Genomic DNA, 21,385 nt, shown 5'->3' with positions numbered 1-21,385 from the left:
AGATCTCAACCTGAGTGGTAGAATGAGGAATAAGTTCTTTATTAGAGGTTTCCGTTTTGGAAATAACTGCATATGATTGAAAGACTCCTTCATTTTGCCACCATTATATACTAGTAACTTACGCTAACATAGTTCTCCATAGTTTAAAAAATGTATCCGTTTATTTTATTTATTTATATTCACAACTAGAGGCATTTAAATCACTTGTCTGAATATACCTCAACTCTTGTCCCTCACTACTGCTTGCCTGGCAGAACCTGGCTCATGGAGAAATCACGCACTTAAGTTTTCTGTGCTTGCGCCCAAGAGCTTAACGATTGGATGAGCTAATAATGATCTCACACCCAAATGGGCTCTCCATATTGTCCAGTCATCCAGCTCCTTTTCTCTAGTGACTTGAGTGTTTTCTGGAAACCAAATATTTCATTATTCTTCCTTTCTCAAATTACCAACTGTCTCTTCAACCAATTACTCTGCTTCATACTTTATTAAAAAATGAAATTGTGAGTCTAAGCCAAGAATTCTTTTTTCTAGCATCTACTCTGCCCACACCTGTACTTTTTAGATATCTTCCACCTACTTTAAAAGGATCCTAGGTCTTTCTTTCGAATGCAAACATGATACTGTTAGTCTTTAGTTTTAGCCATTTGAGTGGGTATAGGTGTTAATTTTATTTTTGTGAAGTGTATTTAAAACTTTTGCCCATTTTTAAAATGGAGCTTTTCTTATAATTGAGTTGTAGGAATTGTTTGTATATCATGTATATTATTTATTTTGTTATTTTGTGATAAAAGCACTTCACGTAAGATCTGTTGTCTTAGCAAATGTTTAAGCGTGTAATATATTATTACGTATTGGCACTGTGCTGTACAGTAAATCTCTAGAACTTACTCATCTTGTATAACCAACTTTGCACCCTATAATACCTCTGTTTTCCTTTCCCTTTGAACACCTTTTATGTCAAAGTGTGTGTTGTGAATATTTTGCTACCAGTTTGTGGCCTGCCTTTTCATTTTCTTAATAATATGTTTGGAAGACCAGTTTTTGTAAGTTGTATATTTCTAGGAATTTGTACATATTATCTAAATATTAAAGTTCATTAGCGTAAAGTTGCAAATAAAATCCTATTATCTTTTAAGTATTCACAATTTATTACATTTAAGCCTGTTATCCATTGCCGGTTAATTCCTCTGTATGGTATAACAGTAGGAGTTGATATTCATATTTTTCAAAATGAGAATCCATTTATTCCAGCAGCATTGGTTGAAAGGATTATCCTTTTCCCCATTGAATCACTTTGACACCTTTGTCTGATTTTTTTGAATATCTCTTCAGTTCTATTGGTAAATATATGTCTGTCCTTATGCCAACTTATCCAATGACCCTTTTTCTCAGAATTGTTTCAGTCATTCTAATTCTTTTGTATTGTAATATATATCTTAGAATTGGCATTTCAGTTTCTGAAAAAGCCTGCTGTAATTTTGATTGGGATTGTTGAATCTGCTGATCACTTTGGGGAGAATTGACATCTTAACAGTATTGAATTTTCCAGTCTATAATTATGGCATATCTTTCCATTTGTCTTGGTCTTTTAATTTCTCTACGTAATTTTCAGCATACAAGTCTTGCACATACATCGTTAAATTTTTTCCTAAGTATTTCATGCTTTTTATTTTTTTTTAAATGTATTGTTTAAATTTTAATTTCCAGTTTTGAGTCATTGTATTTTTCAGTTCTAGAACTTTCATTTGATTCTTACAGATTCTACTTCTCTAGTGAAATCCTGAGTGTGTGCCTAATAACTCCAATATTTAGATCACCTGTGGATCTTATTTCTATTGTCTTTTTCTTATTCCGGTTTCTTGGTGTGCCCAGAAATTCTTAATGGAATGCTGTCTTTGTTTATGAAAAAAATTAGACTCTGAGCAATCTTTTTTACTTCCATAAACGATTTTACTTTTACTTGTGTCAAAAAGGTAGGCCAGGGGTATTCAGGCTGTATGGTATTCAGTCTGTTAGGTCTGGTCTACTTCAGGTCCCTTCTTATTACAACGATGGCCCTTTTATGTGTCTCAACAAAAAGCCTGAAGTATTTTCAAAGGTCATTTCTTATTAGTTGTCCTTGAACACTAGTTTTTATTTTCTCAGAACCATGGGATTCCTGAAAGCTATTCTTGGCTTCTCTCCTTCTTAGCTAATCTGCCATGTTCTGATTGACTTTCCCAGCCTCAGGAACAGCTTTCAAATTGGCAAATAAGTCAAAGGGAAAAACAGTTGAATATGGGCAGACTTCTCCCCCCCTCTCCAGGAACTTGTCCTCTCAAAATTATCAAAAAGATCCTTTTTGTATTTTTATTCAACTTTTCTAGTTCTTCAATTAAGAGGATGATCTGATTAAAAAAAAAAAAAGCGAAAAGAAAAGTCCATCATTGGCAGAAATGGAAGGTCCTCTTAAGGTCTCAATGATGCCAATAAAGTGTATTCTTTTTCCGTGTCATTGTTACCATTTCTTATTCCCAAACATCAGAAACAATCCAGGAGACACACCAATGGCTTTCTGTCTTGCTTCTGGAGGTGGTGTCTCTAGGGCTTCTCAGAAGTGATACCACCTTGCCACAGAAGGGCTCTTAGGAAATACCCTTCAGTTTTCTTTAGACTTTGCCTCCCTGTGTCTTCTGACCTCTGCTCCATCTGCCGAGGGTCCCAAGGTAGTTCTCTTTTCACTCAAACTAAGCACTACTATCACTGTAGCTATAAATTTAGTCTGTCATCTTTGGTATTCTTAAAATACAAACATGTGTTCCTTTTTTTTTTAATTTTTTTTTTAATTTTTTATTTATTTATGATAGTCACAGAGAGAGAGAGAGAGAGGCAGAGACACAGGCGGAGGGAGAAGCAGGCTCCATGCGCCGGGAGCCTGATGTGGGATTCGATCCCGGGTCTCCAGGATCGCGCCCTGGGCCAAAGGCAGGCGCCAAACCGCTGCGCCACCCAGGGATCCCCACAAACATTTGTTCCAATCAGCCAGGGAGAAATGCATCCCTTTATTTTTATAGATATCAATGAAGAGATATATACTCCCCAGACAGAAAGTGGATTTGATTTCTTACGTAATTTCAAGCGCTGATTATAAAAAACGTTGCCCACCAGCTCATGGGTGTGCTATATAGAAAGGTTAGAATAGGCAGGACTTAATCCCAGATTCCCCACTTCTTGATGGAGGATTACGTTATTTAAATTTACTAAGCCTTAGTTCCCTAATTTGAAAAACAAGATGTCTACTTTTCAGGGTGATTGTTGGGTTTAAAGAAAGATACTATTCGTAAAGTAGCTGATACCTAATAGATCCTATCATTATGTATAAAATTATTTATATAGGTTTCAGGGATTTGTGCACATGGCAGCACTGTTTCAGAACCCACAATATTTTGAAATTTCTGCTCATCACATGGTTTGCTTTATTCAGTAAACAATTGATCCTCTGTTAAATACTGAGCACTGCACTAATACACTAGGATCCAAAAACCATGAAACAACTTGCCTCACAGGTCTGTAAATACGGCTTGTCCATTTTATTAAAAGCCACAGTCAGAACTGTTCCGAAACAGTTTCATCACCCATAGTGTTCAAGGGTAAGGCTTTGTGATTTTGTTCTCTTGCTGCTATTTAATGAATCCTGAAATAGTTTTTGTTACCTAAAATAAAATTAGATAGAGTTGAACTTAGAATAAAATTTAATATAAAGCAGCTCTAATACAAATAATTTCTAAGGGAATTTTATTGACAAACCAAAGTAACAGTATCATGAGGCAGTTTCGCTTAGGAAGCTAGATGACACAATGGAACATGTGCTCGGCTTTGGTGTATTAATAATTGGCCTGACTCATCCAGGTACTGGAGGATAGGCTGTTATCAAACATCATGGGAAGTTCTCTTAAGTGTGATGGAAGAGAGCTTTCTTTTTAAGAGGAAAACCAGTTTATTTTATAGTTGAATGTTCGTAAAAGGAACTGTCTGCCAGCTTTTCCATTTTATCCATGTTCTTCAGATTGTTCTAGCTCTGACACCGTTGTAAGCCCCTTGAATACAAACACTTAATCCTCAGGTTTTTTTATGTCAACTCTCATTTCTAAGGCCTACCTACTGAATTTCTACTTTATCAAGGGAGTATAATAGTTATGCAGTAAATATGAACGTTATAATTTTATAATATCCTCAGATCCAGTAAGAGATTCTCCTGTAATAAGAAAGCACCATTCAAAATCGAATGTTCTGTTTTTTGGGGTTGATTTCCTTTATTATATAGTGGTTTGTTTTTATTTTCCTAATCCATTGAATAAACAAATACAGCTTGGAACAGACAAAATAAAAAAAAATCTTGCAGTATTGACTATAAAATTATCCAAATTGTTTCACTGATTAAATTTCCTATTTCTTTGATTTAAAAATACATATGCAAAGAAGTAATGGCAATACAATTTAGTAACCTTAGTCACCATTTCAGTATTGCTTCACCATTTTTTTGGAGTTCGATTTGCCAACATATAGCATAACACCCAGTGCTCATCTTGCCAAGTGCCCCACTCAGTGCCTGTCACCCAGTCACCCCATCTCCCTTCCCACCTCCCCTTCCACTACCTCTTGTTCATTTCCCAGAGTTAGGAGTCTCTCATGTTCTGTCACCCTCTCTGATATTCCCACTCATTTTCTCTCCTTTCCCCTATAATCCCTTTCACTATTTTTTATATTTCCTGAATGAATAAGACCATATAATCTTGGTCCTTCACCATTTTTTTCCCACATTTAAGTTCATAGTTCTCTCACTGTCTTACCGGGGTTTCACATTTAATTATATCCATTCTATAACTGGATAAACTCGAATTATTTGTAATTCTTTTTGGAACAGTCATACAGTCATATATTGAATTCATTTATGTGCAAACACAAAAAATTAAATGTCAAGTCTAGAGTGGCTTTCTCATAACCCTTCTCTATTAATGTCTTAAAAAATCACCAAATACTCTTATTTCAGATCATGATGAGGTCAAGCTGGAGTGTTAAATCTGACCTCTATGTGTTCTATAAGGGATTGCTCAGTCCTGTTACAATCCAGTAGTTTAAGTATAGATTTTCTGGCAGTCATCTTGCCTATATTTATAATGTGCTTAGATGGAACAGTAAAACAAATGTGCCTTTTACTATATGAATGGGGTTATTGTAGAGATAGAAGAAGAAGCCATAAACAAGGGTGCAACATTTCCTTTATCCCCAAAACACAAATAGTTATATTGAGGCCTGGAACATATTTACTTCAGTATTTTTTAATAAGAGAATATAAGTTTTCTATGTTCAAAATAAAGTTGACCTTAGTACATAACAACTGATATATTCTAAGAAGTACCTCTCTCTGCCCTGCTTCCCTTTGGAGCAGCCCTTTGTCATATCCCTTTAATTCATATAATTGAATTATTTTAAAAATTAAAACAAACTGACATTTTCTCTTACCTGCTTCTTGAAGTTTTGTTTTCAAATTACTAAAAATCAATTATATCCTTAATTGATTGCCTGTGGTTTTCTGTGGTAAAACTTAAAATACAAAATGTATTTTACCTAAGTGTATTAATTTAAAATTTTATAGTTCAAAAATAATTCCATGTAACTCTTCCTTAACTGCTTTTAAAATATAATCATTGTTATGATTAAATATTTAATTATCTATGCCACACTGCTTTTAAATCATTGATATAAATGTTCACATGATAACTTGGTGCTAAAATTTCCAATTAGTGCCTTTTTTACTTTGGTTATTTTTGGCCATTCATACTCAGACTTACATGATAATTAAAACCCACTTTTGTTTTTTGTATTTTGCCTGGAATTTGGAAAAGTTTACTAGATTAGAAAAGAATGATGTCTTCTTTCATCAAGAAAACAATGCATTTTAATTTTCCCTATCCATTTTTGGGGTTAGTGTTTCATTTGTAAGGAATACTTTGGCTGGTAGATTATTATAATTTATAGATGAATGAAAGAAAATTAGGTTTTTAAAAAATAATGTTAGACACAATCCCTACCTTCATGGTGTTTATAGTAGCCACTTAGTGATTAGATTAAGAAAGTAAATATACCCAATGGCATTGAGATGTTCTATAGCCAAAATATATGAGTTATATTCCAACTCATATATGAAAAAATTAAAATATAATCATGTTGCAACCTTCAATAAATTCTTAAGCATAGGTAGTTAGCATCAATGGCTGCTAATATAAAAAAGAAAAGACAATCAGATATTATATACTTCTTGATGGAAGCACTCAGCACTACCAAGAGTCATGCCAAAGGAATGGAGCCCAAATTGTATTCACCTACTGATTTTCAGAAAAACAGAAGACAGGAACAAATTGAAATATACTATTGAACATGCAGTTTGCAAATTTTGGACTGTAGAAAACTACAGAGTATAGAAAAAACTTGGGTTTTTCAACATAAATTTTAACAGAAATATGTTATAGATTAAGAGAGTTATAGGATATCAAAAATTTTATAAAGGGCTGGACTAAATTTTAGCATCAAGGGATACAGCTTTGACTGATAAAGCTATGAAAAATGCAAGGAAATGATTACTGTAAAAGTCCATAACAGTTCCTTTTGGGAGGAAGAAGGAGATTGCAGTTGGTATGGAGTATATTGGATTGGGAGATTTTGTTGGGGAGTGGGGCAGAGTTCTGGCTAAGTTTTACTGTTTGACTCTATAGTGGTTAAAAGGTTCTTACAGTTAAGTAATTCATTAAGCCATATATCTGTTTGGGTGCTTTTCTATACCTCTAGTAGACAATAAAAACATTGTTTTGAAAAGGTATTTCCAAAAAAGAGAGGGAACAGAGGCAAGGGAGATTTGAACTTACATGAGAAATGTTGAGATGCTGAGGCATGTTTAAACTCCTCGATATTTATATAATAGCCCTGCATTGTTTAACTTTCTGAGTTGTAAAATACAACAACAAGAAATCCACAGGGTTCCCATTACTTATTGAAAAAAATCAAACTCTTTAATATGGGGCTTCTTATCTGGGGACCCCATTTCACTTACATATATCATGTGTTGCCATTATCTGCTAGGCTCTATCAGATGGAGTCAGATAAATATCCTCATTATTCTTTGAACATGCTGTATTCCTTTTATGCTTTCATGTCTTTGGGATTCTGTTCCCTTGAAATAGTACTATTTTTCCTTCAAAACTCAGTTTAAAGGTTACTTTCTCTATGAACTCTTCTTTCCCCAGGCAGAATTATTTCTGTTTTGTCTGTTCCCAAATCATTGTGTACGTACTTTGGTTTAAATTCTGGCAATATTATCAGTCTACATGACTCTCCCTAGACTAGAGCTCTTCAATAAATATATTTTCTCGGGCAATACTTGGGGAATACTTGGCATATGAATGAATGAATGAATGAATGAATGGAGACAGGACTTGAGTGGCTTCAAAGATACTTTGCCTAAGGAAGCCACTGGGTGCAGGGGAAAGATGTAGATATTGCAATCAACTATGTACAAGTGACAAAACCACAAGACTCCTAAAGCTTGTCCCACACGTCACTATGTTAAGTTGAACTCTATGTACTAATGCGTCTTCTGTGTTCTCATATCTTATGTTTTATTCTATTTGAGTTATTCAATAAGCATGGCATTTTTTCTTAGTCTGTATGTGTTGGGTCTCTACTGACTGTTTTGTGGTACTTGATCCATCAGTAAGGGAGTAGTCATAGCTCTTATAGAGGTTATAATACAATTCAAACTCCAGCTTCCTGAAGTACTAACAATGTTTCTTGATAAAATATGGGCCAAGAAACAAAATGGGAAGTAATAAATAAAATCCTATTAGTAGGTCCTATTACTATCACTATTTTAATCTAATGAGATGGCAGAGACATTGAGAACTTAAGTAGCTTGCTCAGGTCACACAACTATAAGCAAAGAAGGCATAACCTGAATTTAGGCAGCAGCCTGCTTTTGCTACACTCAGTACAATCACTAAATAAATAGTAGTTATCATTATTGTGATAGAGAAGAGGAATGTTATATCTAACAGTAGGAATACAAAAAACTGGAAGGCCTTTCTCAGATGGATCTGGAATCAAGTATGTCTTTTTTAGTCTACTTTAGCAGGATAAGTAAATTAGTCCTATTTATAGGAAAAACAGATTAGAGACATTGTCAAAAATGAATTCAATACAAACTACTTGAGCTCAGCACAGGAAAATTTTCAGTTTCTTCTTTGTGTTTTTAATGTTCCCTGAAGGTTAATTACACAAGCTTCTCTTTTAACATACCGAACACATCTACTACTTGAAAAATAAATGGCAGAGGTGACTTTGAGTCTATGCATAGCTTTGACCTTTGGCTCACTTCATTTTTATATTTGGGATCAGAAACTGATATTACATTATTTATGCCTGTTGTTGCAACTGGATATTAAGTCAGCATTTTAAATGTTTTAAAATACTGATGTTTCTTTATAAATGTGCTTTCCTCTAAAAAATTAAATGTAATGGTCTTCAATTTCCAAATCAGTTAATTAGTAAGATTCTTCTTTGCAAATGAGGAAATTAAAGAATGGCATTCTGCACTTTTAAATAATATATAAAAATGAGGATATTGTATATTATATTTTAGAAATGTCCTAGAATTTTTTAAAGAAAAGGATTATTTACTGTATGTATTTCCATTTTTTATTTATTTTATCCTGAAAAGAGCAAAATGAGTCAAATAATTTGTTCTTTATTTGTCAGCACACCATTTCAATTTTTGGCATATTTTGTATAGTTGTAAATAGTTTAGGAATTTTTTTCTTAATTTCTCTTTAGATGAGATTTTGGCACACATTAGGAAGAAAATTTCCTTATTAGTTTCTTGCAATTCTATGTCATGACTCAGTTGTATATAGGAGAAGATATTCAATGATTATTGTATCAGTGAAGTCTAATACTATGGGGCTAATATTTATACATGGCAACCTTTGAAAATGACTAGAAGGTTAGCATTTTAAAATTTCTTTCTCTAAGAGAAAAACAAATGAAGAGACATTGTTTGAATAATGTATGAGCTACAAAAAGCAAGTAATGGATAAAGATCTAGGTAAAAAAAAAACATATTTGGAAATGAGAAATTATTTCCATAAGAGCTATCAAGTCTGAAGAAAAATTTTATTTGGGTATTTCATTGTTACAAAAAAACATTAAACTGTTGAAGTAAACTAGTTGTACTGTAGAGACTAAAATATAAAAGAAAAATCTCAATTTAAGAAAAATATTCCAATGTTTTTGCTCCAAATAAGAACAAAACCATATTAAATATTTCTCTGGCTCTGTCATTTTTTTTTCCAAAGAATAAAATAGTTCTCTTTCGTGTGGCCACTGGGGCTTCCCATTTGTAATCATTCTAATAAAATACTTCAAATGGTTTTCATTATTTAAAATTCTCATCATTTAATCTTCAAAAAACCCAGAGCAGAGAAAATATTTTCTGTTTTTATAGGTTCATATTTTTTTATCCATTCATTTACTTGTCATGTACTAACATAGTAATAGCTATCATTAATTCATCACTTACTGTGTACCAGAGTGTTTCAGGTGTTTTACATATATAAACTCCCTACAGTCCAACATTATTGTTTCTAGTTTTATAGAGAAGCAACTAAGGTATAGAGAGATGAAGTAATTTGTTCCTGGTCACACGCTAATGAATGGCAGAGCCTAGCTTTGAACCCTGTACTGTAGCTCCAGAGCTGGCATTTTTAAACACTCTTCTGCTCTTTTGGTATGGGAGCTATAGAATTCAATTAAAACTTGTGGTGTTATGGGAGAGAGAGAATAAAACATGGAAACAACTACTTGTTTGTCCAAACATTTACTGAGTGTTCATTCTGTTTCAGACACTGCGCTAGGTACTTAGTGGTAAACTAGACATATCTCATCTTTAGTCTCATAGAACTTACAGTTTAACTTTGAAGCTGCCCATTAAACAAGCATTAATACTGTGAAACAAATGTTTGATAGAGGAAGCACAGAAATCCACAGAAACCTCTCCCAGGAGTGAAGCAAGGTTTCTCAGGGGCAGTGGTGATTAAGCTGAGATCTAACAAATCAATCGACTTGTCTGCCTTAGTGTTGAGTCTGTCTAATCTAAATCCTAGGCTCTTTCCCCTAAAAACATAAATAAAATTAGGAACAAGAGGCTATAATATCAGATATAATATGATTTTAAAAGTATAGGAGTGTAGATAGGTCTACTAGTAAATTTGAAAGACTTTGTAATTGATAATATTATATTGAAATATATATTGTCAATGGGATAAATAAACAAGTTCTCAAAAAAGCAAATACCTACCTGTAAGGGTCTGTGAGTTCTTTACAATTTTTAAAAAATGGGTAATTCTTATGCAATACAAATTTTCTGAACCTCATTTATAAAGATGCATAGCTTCCAATTTATTTTATGAAACAACATCTTGATTAAAAACTTGATAGAGGACAAAAATGAATATGAATGCAAAAATGCTAAAGAAAACAGCAGCTAACCAAACTGAATAATATTAAAAGGAATTGCTTATCACAACCAAGTGCAGTTGATATCATGAATGTAAGGATGATTTAATAATTATAAATATCTTAGTATAGTTCATTGATATGTCCAATTATCTAAAGGGGATTTGATAAATTCCAAGATTCATTATGATAAATAATCTTTAAAGACTTTATTTTTTTTTCTTTCTTTAAAGACTTTAAAGGTACTTTGATGATATACAGGAATGTATGTTTCGCTTAATATAAGATTAATATGCTTTATAAATTGATTAAAGAAGAAAAAATTGATTACCTTAATAGATGGAAGAAATGCATTCAGTACAATTCAACATCTTCTCACATATAAAAAAATTTTGATCAAAAGAAAGGAACTGCCTGATTAACACAAAAACAAAAGCCATACAGTCAATATTACACTTAAATGGAGACGTGTTGGAAGCATTCTCCTTAAAATCAGAAATAAGATCAGAATATCTTCTTTTACCATCATCAACACTGATTAGAGGTATATAAGGAAAATAAAAGAAAGAAAAATACAAGGAATGAAAGGGAAACAAAAGCATCATTAGTCCCAGATATGAGTATGAAGACAACATCCCTAATATATAAAATTAAGGAGACCTTACATATATTTATGAACACAACTTAAGAAAAATCAATTGAATTTTTGTGTACCTGTTACAGAACGTAGAAAATGTAATTTTCAAAAAGATGTTATTTATAACAGCATCAAAAATATCAAGTGCCTTAGCATACAATCAATATGTGAGTGCTGTAAGGGGCCCTACCTTTGCCATAAGAGCTCTAGAAGCTGCTGGGTTGTTAAGGTCAATTCCTTCCTATAGTTTCAGCTTCATTTCCTAATCTCTGCAGGTATCCATTATCTACAGGGCTAAGAGGAGCCCAATCCTGTTAACCAGATGAGGAAGGGCCTGTGATGGTATTTAGACAGAAGAGGTCATGGAGATGAGACCGGGCAAGGATACAAAGAGAAATCTGGAGTAGAGAATTCACTAAAAAGGATCAAGAGAGCCAAGTGCTCTCATTTGCCATGTGAGCCTCGTCAAGACCTTATTCTCTTTAGTAACTGTTCTATAAAATCAGAACAAGACTTACCTCACATTATTGCTGGAAGAAGAAAGTGAAGTAATATATGTGAAAGTACCATACACAGGATCTTGTATTTAATATTCTGTTAGCAAATCTTTATTTTTTTTCCGTAACAAAATACAGTCCCTAGCTTCCAGAAGATGACTATCCTCACCTGCTGAGTTGTAACAACAGCAACACCAGCAGTACTTAAGGGGCATTCACCCAATACACTGCAGTCTATTGAAATAGGTGCCAGCATCATTTTCATTTTACAAATGAGCCCACAGGGAGTTGTTCCTGTAGGCATCCGTCAAATTGTCTACACCAGTGGCAGAGAAAGACATTAGCAATAATCATAAGAGTGTAGCACTCATTGATCAATCCAGTGCCAACTCACTGTATTGTCAGCTCCATTGGCTGCCAGTTCACTGTAGTCCTTATTTGTTGCTTTTTTTAAATTTAATAATTCATACTTTTAAAAGTCAGTGTGTACTTGAAGTAAGACATGGCCCATTCTTCAGCTTCTTCATGGCCTTTTCTCACGGGCAGAAGTATGTATACACTCTTCTATCCTCAAACTCTTTTAGGACACATTTTTGAGTTACTAAACTTCTATTGTAGGAACAAACCAGGTGATTGTTTTAAAAAGGTAAATATGTAAAATAGTGTCTGTCAAACATATATTATCTACCATTATCATCACCATATCACTCTTGTTCTCAATATCATAGTTCTTTTCCCTATAGGGGAGTTGTGGCAAGCATCAAGAGTAAGAAAAATATAATTTCCAAGTAACACATTTCATGAGTCCACTCAGACTTGGCAGGTTCCCATGTACTTATATTCCATTGGTCAAATATGCCAGGCACAAAGAAGTGTTCAATAAATGTCAGAAAGTATTGTTTTACAGGTGAATAAATTAAGATTTGCGGAAATTAAGTCTAAGGTTATATAATTAGCATTTGGCAGTACCACATTCACATACAAGTCAATAAAGCTTTTTTTATTCTAGATATTTTATTTATTCTGCCTCCAAACAACCGATGACCAATGAGTAAAATTTTAGTTAAATGGAAAATTCACATTTCTAACCTTCCTTATTTTTGTGTATCTTCATACTTTTTCCAGAAGGAATAGACCAGGATAGAACTTTGCACTAGAGGCATCTAAGTAACTTGTGAGCCTTGTCAGATGTGGAAGAGATGTGGACTTAGATATGGAAGACTTCCAAGCAGCAGGAAGAATTAATGAAGACAAACTTAATTATTCCAATTCAATGATTTATCCAACAGTCTAGAAATGGACTTTTACTGTATCTGAAAATATAGGATTCTCTCTTTTTAAAAAAAAAATTTATTTATTTATTCATGAGAGACACAGAAAGAGAGGCAGGCAGAGACATAGGCAGAGGGAGAAGCAGGCTCCATACAGGGAGCCTGATGTGGGACTTGATCCCGGAACCGTGGGATCATGCCCTGAGCCAAAGGCAGATGCTCAACTGCTGAGCCACCCAGGCATCCCTCTCTTTTATTTTTTTTTTAAAGATTTTTATTTATTTATTCATGAGAGACACACAGAGAGAAAGAGAGACAGAGAGAGAGGCAGAGACACAGGCAGAGGGAGAAGAGGGTCCTTGCAGGGAGCCCGATGTGGGACTCGATCCTGGGACTTCAGGATCACACCCTGGGCTGAAGGCAGGCACTAAACCACTGAGCTACCCTGGGATCCCATGATTCTCTTTATGCTAATCTGTTTTTAGCAATTTTAATTCTATAGCTAACCCTTAGATATGTAAGTTTATAATTTGTTCCCTAGTTAATAAAATAAACAGATCTTAAAGTCTAAAAGAACAATGTGGCTCTGTATGAGCTACAACTTATAGTTTCCATTTTAAAAACACTTTTGGTTTTGAATTTTTGAAAGTTTTATAACATGCCAATATAGTGTTATATTTTATCTTGGTAGATTAAAAGTAATTTTAATTTATAAATTTACATTTACAAAAAGTTCTTAGGATTAACTAAGGCTGATCTTACTGAGCCTAATCATAAATGTCTTTTAAAAATTATTAATATAGGGGAATATTCTCATGGTTTATGTTAATTTTCAAAACATGTATTTTTATTGACTAATTTAGATTAATTACTGGCTAGAAATAATTCTTTATATGTGAAAAATAACCTGCTTAAAATTGTTTCCTACAGAATTCTATAAATCTGAGGAGTAAGCTTTAAAAAAGTCATCAGAGGAAAGGAATTTGTAGAAATAAAACTGGAAACATCCAGAATCTTGATGGTGTGCTAAACCAGATGTCAACTGGAGCTCGACCAAAACCTAAAGTAAGTAGCTTTATTACAGAATATTCTGGGTGGAGTGTCATGTCACGTTCACACAGCAAAGTCAGCACCATATTTGCACATTCTCTATTACTTTTTTGTTTTAAGTTTAGCATTGAAGTTACCTGTTTTTCATTATAACATGATTTGTAATAAATATATATAATTAATATTTATAAAATTGGAAAAAATGTAGGCAGTGATTTTGTTATGGTAAATGGTTAGTTTGTTGTCAAACGTAGAGCCATAGCAGAGGATTATATGCACTTCAGCTAGTTCCTTTGTTATTAGTGAGAATTCTTGCTGCAAGTGAAAATACCCTTGAACTATTTTTATAAAAGTCTTCCCTATTGAGATGGGCCATATCCCACTACAGTTCCAGAAATGAGGTATCAGAAATGAAGTATCACATTGGGGAACACATCTATTAGACATCAGCTACAAATATTAACTGCACTTTATATAATTGTCTTTGTGCTACAAAGCTAATACCCAGGGATTTTTTGTTGTTGTATTTTTTGGTATATTTTTAATAAGGAAAAACTAACCAGGCTTTCTTAAAGATATTTTACAACTTTTATAACTTTTTTTCCCTCCAAATCTCTATAATTTTATCCAGTTTTTAAATTGAATCTGAAAGTATATCTTCATAAATTCTGACTAGTGTTGGATGTAGAGGGATGTCAATAATAACTTGTAAGATTTTGTACAGTTGCATATGGTTCTTGATTTTACGATGCTTTGGCTGTTACAATGTTAAAAAAACAATAATAATTGCCAATAAATATGAAGGACAAACATTATGCATCTTCCTGACAGGGAACAATAGAAACTTCCTAAATTACCTCAAAGGATGATTTAAGAGATTGCTTATATAGGGATGGTTCAGGTTAAAGGGAAGCCAACTCTAAGATGGTTGCCCAGCAAGATTTTTGTCCTTCAAGGGGGAATGCAGCTATAACCAAAGTACAGCATGACAGAGAAAAGGCACGGAGAGTAAAGACCCATCTCTCTCTCCATCCCAATTTCTAACGTCCTCTGGGACCTTCCATTTGTTGCTCTCATCAGGAAATTCAGCGGGAATGATAGTCAATTTAGAAATTGTGCCCCACAGGCAAGATGATAAAAAGCAGAGAATAGTTTTAGAGGGTCAAATAAAAAGTATTGAGCATGCATTAAAATAAAAATATCATGGCAGCTACCATTATTAAATATTCAGTATGTTCTGGGCATAGTGCTAAGCCTTCACACACATTACCTATTTAATTCATACAACAACTCTGTAACATGGACATAATTACCTCTGTTTTTTTAAAGATTTATTTATTTGAGAGAGAGAGAACACGTGTATGCATGCACACATGTGAAGGATTCATGTGAAGGGGACGCAGAGAGAGAAAAACCCAGGGAGACTCCATACTGAGCAAGGAGCCCAATGTTGTGGCTCTATCTCACAATCCCAATATCAGACCTGAGCAAAAACCAAGAATTGGGCACTTAAACTGACTGCACCACCTAGGCACCTCTCCATTTTTTTAAGAAGAGAAACCTGACCTTCAAAACAATATTATAAAGTTAGTGAGATAGGTATTAATGTTATTCTGATTGTACAGATGAGAAAACCAAGGCCTAGTAAAGGTAAGTGACTTGCCCAGAGTGGCAAAATTAGTACTTGAGTGTGAGCCTTCCTACTCTTTCTCCCTTTGCCATACCAACATACATGGGTTTGGGGAAAATTTTAGAATGCCTTTAAGAAAAAAATGAGTATTATTACAAATGAAAGAAGCCAGTCTGAAAAAGCTACACACTGTATGATTCCATCTACATGACCTTCTGGAAAACACCAAACTATGGAGACACTAAAACAATCAGTTGTTGCCAGAACTCAGTGGGGAGGGAAGGATGAATGGGTAAAGCATGGAGAATTTTTAGGTAAGTAAAGCTCTTCTATATAATGCTACAGTGGTAGATACATGACACCATACCTTTGTCAGAATACACAAATTTACACCATGAGTGACCTTTAAGGTAAACTAGGGACTTTGGATGATGATGATGTGTCAGTGGAAAAGAAAAATATAGTATGTCTTAATTATATTTACTGCAATCCAGATTTTCTTTCTTTTTTGGTGAATTACTGACAGATAGTATCAAACTTTTATATAAGGCTTTCTTCTCAGAACCTTTCTCAGCCCAAGAAGAAAACATTTATTACAAATCGATGCTTTTTTTTTTTAAAAGATTAACAGTGAAAGTTAAAAACGGGAAAGCCATTATTTTTACTGTGGTGTTATATTCCATTGCCTATTGACTTTTAAGAGAATGTAATTTATTAAAGAGGCATTTGGGACCTCTTTTAGCTGATTTTCTGATTTTTTTTTCATTCTTGTTACTTTGTTTTTACAGTAACCTCTTAATTATCTTGGGACAGGTAACTTATTTCTGAATTAGCTCATTCAGGATAGGGTAACTTTATAAATTATTAGGTAAGGAGTTAGGCAGTATTTTATTTTTTGGCCCATTCAGAACAAAATTATAATCTGAGTCCTCAGTCAAATCTCACTGACGTGGGCGTGGAGAAGAGGAATATATAGCCTGAAGTGTTAATATGGGGATCTTTATATCTTCTGAAATCTTTTTATGTTCTCTGTTTTCACTACCAATATGTTTATGGGCATTCCTTCTAAGATATTTACTTATAAATGGAGCATGCAGGCAGGGATCAGCTTGACAGAAGAACTGCTTTTGCTGTTATATCTGAATCTTTAGGTAGATTGACAATGTATTCTGGAAGCTTTCCTTGCTATTCCCCGTTCTAGGCAATACTTTCTAAGACATAGCTTACTTCTGTTTCCTCTGAATATGTCATAAAGTCAGAGGCTTCATAAGATAGAGAATTCACCAATTTCTAATTTCTTCAAAGGTAGGAGACAAATCCTTCCACACAGATTTGTGGCAAGGCCTACTGTACATTTACTCATCTGACTTATCATTTTCTTGTTTTCTTAGGCTAGTGTGCCAAATCCAATTTCAGCTATAAAGCTCTGGATGTGTATAATTCACTGCCATGTGGAACATATCTGAGCTACATGTGCTGAGTTTTGAATGTGGCTGCCAAATACTGAGGGCAAACCTCTCCCAGTCATGATGGGTTTCCCACAGGGCTAGTGCTGTTAAAGGGTAAAGGATAAAGGTGTTTAACCCTTGATTGCTTGTCATAACTTCTATATACTTTAGAAGTGGACCGAAGTTGGGAATATAGGCTTCTACCTTAGTAGGACTATTCATGTCTGTTCCTCACAGGTATTACTTGCCTAAGGGTAAAGTAAAACATAAAAGCTATTGGTGGTAGCTGCAGGATAATTGAGACACAAGAACAGTTCAGGACTTTTTTTTTTTTTCGGTTCAGGACTTAAACTAGACAAAGACATTTTTTTTTTAAGATTTATTTATTTATTTATTTATTCATGAGACACGCACACACAGAGAATCAGAGATACAGGCAGAGGGAGAAGCAGGGTCCTCTCAGGGAGCCCGATGCGGGACTCAGTCCATGGACCTGGGATCACACCCTGAGCCAACAGCAGATGCTCAAGTGCTGAGCCACCCAGGTGTCCCTGGGCATGAGCATTCTTACCAAAGAGCCAAAAAGCTCAATCTGAAGCCAGATCAGAGCTATACATGTAGATGCCATGCCCTGCACAAGGCCCACCTTTTCTAATTAGCACACAGGTATCTTCTTCTGACACTAAACTGTGAATCCTTGAGACAGTGAATGCCAACCAAAGAGGATTTTTTCCTCTAATTTTTATTTAAAAAATACTTTGGATTAGCACAGGCTACTACATAGCTAAGGGGATGGTCCAGGCTGGCTTGACAGAAACAATAAAAGTCCAGGGGCCAAGCCATAAATTTGGACAGCCAACTTGCCAACACCGTAAGAAAGGTATTTAAGAGAAACCCAAAGCCAAACAGTGAACAGTAGGAAATCTGGGGCTATTCTGGCTCTGTTCTCAACTTCAGAGAGCAAGTTGGGCATATTTCTGAAGCCAATGACTCATGAGCAGTTTTTGATTTGTTTACTTCCCAAACATGTAAGTGGGTGGAAGGGGCAGGACATTGATGCAGAAGTTATGTTCTGGGCAGGGAAGAAAACAGTAGGGTGCTGACTGGCTAGCTCCAGAGGATCTGTTCTCTATAACCTGTATCTGTATCCCCATCTTCCTCCTGAACCCTGTCTTGGCATCTCTAATTCACCTCCAACTCAGTCTGTCAAGTGTTGAACGTCACCATTTTCTCCTGTGTTAGTGAAGGGCACTCCAGTCAGCTCATCATTCAGACCAGAAACCTACACATCACTCTAGTTTTATTCTTCTCTCTTAAACTCACAATCACTGTCACCAAATCCTATCTAGTCTACATTTCTAATGACATGTGAATTCATCCCCTTTGGATCCCTAATGCCACTGCTCTGGGTCAGGTATTTCTAACCTGGAGTGCTGCCTATTAGCTGGTCATTGGTATCATATACCCCTCATCCATTATCCAAAAAGTAAACAGAGTGATCTTTTATGAAGTTAAATCTTATCATTTCTCTGTTTTATGGAAAATCCTTAAATATCTTCACATTTTCTTTGGTAGAAAATCAAATTTCTGGGCATGTTAGACAAAGCTGCTCATAGTTTAGCTATGCCAACTTCTGCAATATCTCTTCTCTTGTCTTCTCCACCTTTCACCTCAGGTTCTGTCCACATCAAATTGCTTTGGGATCCATCTCACACTCCTTGTGTCTGGATCAGTTGTTCCTTTAACTTAGAATTCCCTTTCTGTCTTCTTCACACTGATTCACTTTACTAAGGTTCTCAAGACAGTCTGCAGGAAAGACCCTGTTTTTCTAGCATTTATCACATCAATATTATCTGTATATGTTTTTTGTTTTCCCCTTTATTAGACTTGAAGAAATTTGAAGTCCAGATTGTCACTTATCTCAATAACTTAAGTGCCTAGCATAGTAACTGAAAATACTGTGCATTCATAAAATGTTTCAGAATATAGTTGTTGCTTGTAGGGTCTCCTGTCTGCTCAGGGGTAATGGCCTGAATTACTACTCAGACACATTTAGACTAATGTTGTGGTAGGGTTTTCATAATGGAGAGGAAGATGGATATACACTTACAGCATAAGAAGTAAATGGGTTCTAGGATGTCAAGAATGGAAGAGTTGTCGGGGAGAAAGACTTTCTATCTAGGAGAAATTCCTAGAATTTTTCCACCTAGGTCAGAATTCTAGTTTCTTCTCTTTTCTTTTTTTATCTGAGAGCACTAGAATTTGGGTAGCATGTTGTTCTTTCCATTGCTGCCTTCTTTGCTTTCAACTGTTACTTCTTTTATTCCTTAACTAATGAGAAATGAATAGTCCCAGCAAAGATGACTCTTCCCTCCACAGTTTTTCTAAGGCTTTTTACTGGAAATTATAAGAAAAAAGATAATGAGCAAAGGGGCTCCACATAATATCCTCCTATCAGTACTTTTTATTTTTCCCAAAAGAGTGTTGGAGGGAGATAAGACACAGATAAGTGGTGGTTCTCAAGTAATGTTTATCTATACTTTGAAGGCTACCTTATGTTCAGTGAGTTTCCTGGGAGCTAAGGAAGAATTAAGAAATAACTGGGGTCTAGGAGTTGGGATGGAACAAGGCTAGAGATTGGGCACATGATCCTGTATCTTGGCTGGAAGAAAGGTAGCCATGGAAATGGTGGAGAGAAGAAGCCTTGAGTGGTGATGCTGGGGGTAGGTATTCTCCTTCTTGTTACTTCTTCCTTGCTATTATTTCCAATATAACTAGTACATGGATTCCTGCTTGGAATCCATAGTAGGGTTGTTCAGAGGATTTTTGTGTGGTCAAAGAGAAGAGAAGAATTTTTGAAACATCTCTTCATAGCAGCAACTGTAGGGAAGCAGAGTTACTTTGGCCACCAGGCTCAGGTGGTAATTCCCAGGGATTATCTGTATGTAAACAGTGGTCCAGCCCATGTAAAATAGAGACTATACATTATTGTTTTTTTTTTTAAGTAGTATCCTAGAGAATAAAACACTGTTCTTTATATTATGTTCCATGATTAAGTTCTGACTAACTATCCTAGAATAACGTTAGGTCCTTCCTTTGTCACCTGCAGATTTAGATAGTATTTACCAGGGCTAATATATACAGAGCCATGACTGTGTAAAACGATATCTGTTTCAGGAACTCAGCCCATTTGTACAGTTGAAAATATGCAGTCACAAGCCGCATTGTGGCTACTGCATTCTTGAAGCCCTGACTAGATGTATCTGTCCATAAAATCACCCCGGCTACCAACCAAACCTGTTTTGTCTCTGAATTATTAAAAAGTATTTTAAACATGGGGTATCTAAAAAAGTCATGGCTTTCATTTTGGTTTATTTTATAGCCTTTATTGATTACACACATTTCCTCTATGGCTTGAATGGATAATAGCATTAACTGTTTTAATAAATTCTCTACTCCTCAGACCTGTGTAGCACATATGCATGTGCCAAAGTTGTGTACTAGATGGTATCTGAAAATGATTTGATATCTATGGTGAGATGATATTTAGAGAAATACATTTGCACGTAAAGCAGGGTGGATATTTCACAGTGATTTTAAAAGTAAATTGAACAAGTCAGTCAACAAATGTTTACTGATTGCCTACTCTGTGTAGAACTTTGTAAAGATTACTCTCTTTTTTTTAAAAGATTTTATTTATTCATTCATGAGAGACACAGAGAGACAGAGAGAGAGAGAAAGAGGCAGAGATATAGGCAGAGGGAGAAGCAGGCTCCTTGCAGGGAGCCTGATGTGGGACTTAATTCCGGGTCTCCGGGATCAGGCCCTGGGCCAAAGGCGGCACTAAACCACTGAGCCACCCGAGCTGCCCAAGATTACTCTTTTTATGTTGGGTTGCCTGAATGTAGGGCTTAGAAGTGTTGCTAATACATCATTTCCTACAAGAAGTTTGGAGAAATAATGATTTCCTAAATTTTCAAAGTCTCTCCATTGTTGATTTTCTGTGTTATGAACTTGGGACAGGAATTAAGAACATTTAAGCCATCAAGGATCATGTTTTCTGTGGCTTTTGGAGTTGGGCATGTGTTGTAATATTAAAGGACTGGTGGAAAACAGGATACTGGGATGGCCCAGCTCATAGGTAGGATCTGATTAGGTGCTATAAATGGACTTGGTCCATAAACAACCTTAAAGACTTTAAATATCCAGTAAAGTCTTTATCAAGATATACAGAGCATAGAAGTGACTGAATTTGAGTCATGATTGTCATTGTCCTGAAATACATGTTCTTTAAAAATGACACAAGA

General features: G+C 34.9%; 1 protein-coding gene across 3 annotated transcripts in view; it reads left to right on the top strand.

The window, feature by feature from the left end:
* The window catches only part of STARD13 (StAR related lipid transfer domain containing 13), a 519,929-nt gene that overhangs the window by 126,676 nt on the left and 371,868 nt on the right, over positions 1-21,385 (top strand). For all 3 annotated transcript variants that reach the window (XM_072719982.1, XM_072719984.1, XM_072719983.1), the window contains exon 2: positions 13,881-14,015. In XM_072719982.1, the coding sequence (XP_072576083.1) occupies positions 13,986-14,015 (30 nt within the window). In that variant the 5' untranslated portion in view covers positions 13,881-13,985. The remainder of the gene's footprint in view (positions 1-13,880; positions 14,016-21,385) is intronic.

Source organism: Vulpes vulpes, chromosome 9 (assembly GCF_048418805.1).
Source record: "Vulpes vulpes isolate BD-2025 chromosome 9, VulVul3, whole genome shotgun sequence".
Lineage (NCBI taxonomy): Eukaryota > Metazoa > Chordata > Mammalia > Carnivora > Canidae > Vulpes > Vulpes vulpes.
Note: the sequence above shows the minus strand (reverse complement) of the source record. Positions and strands in the feature narration are given on the sequence as shown.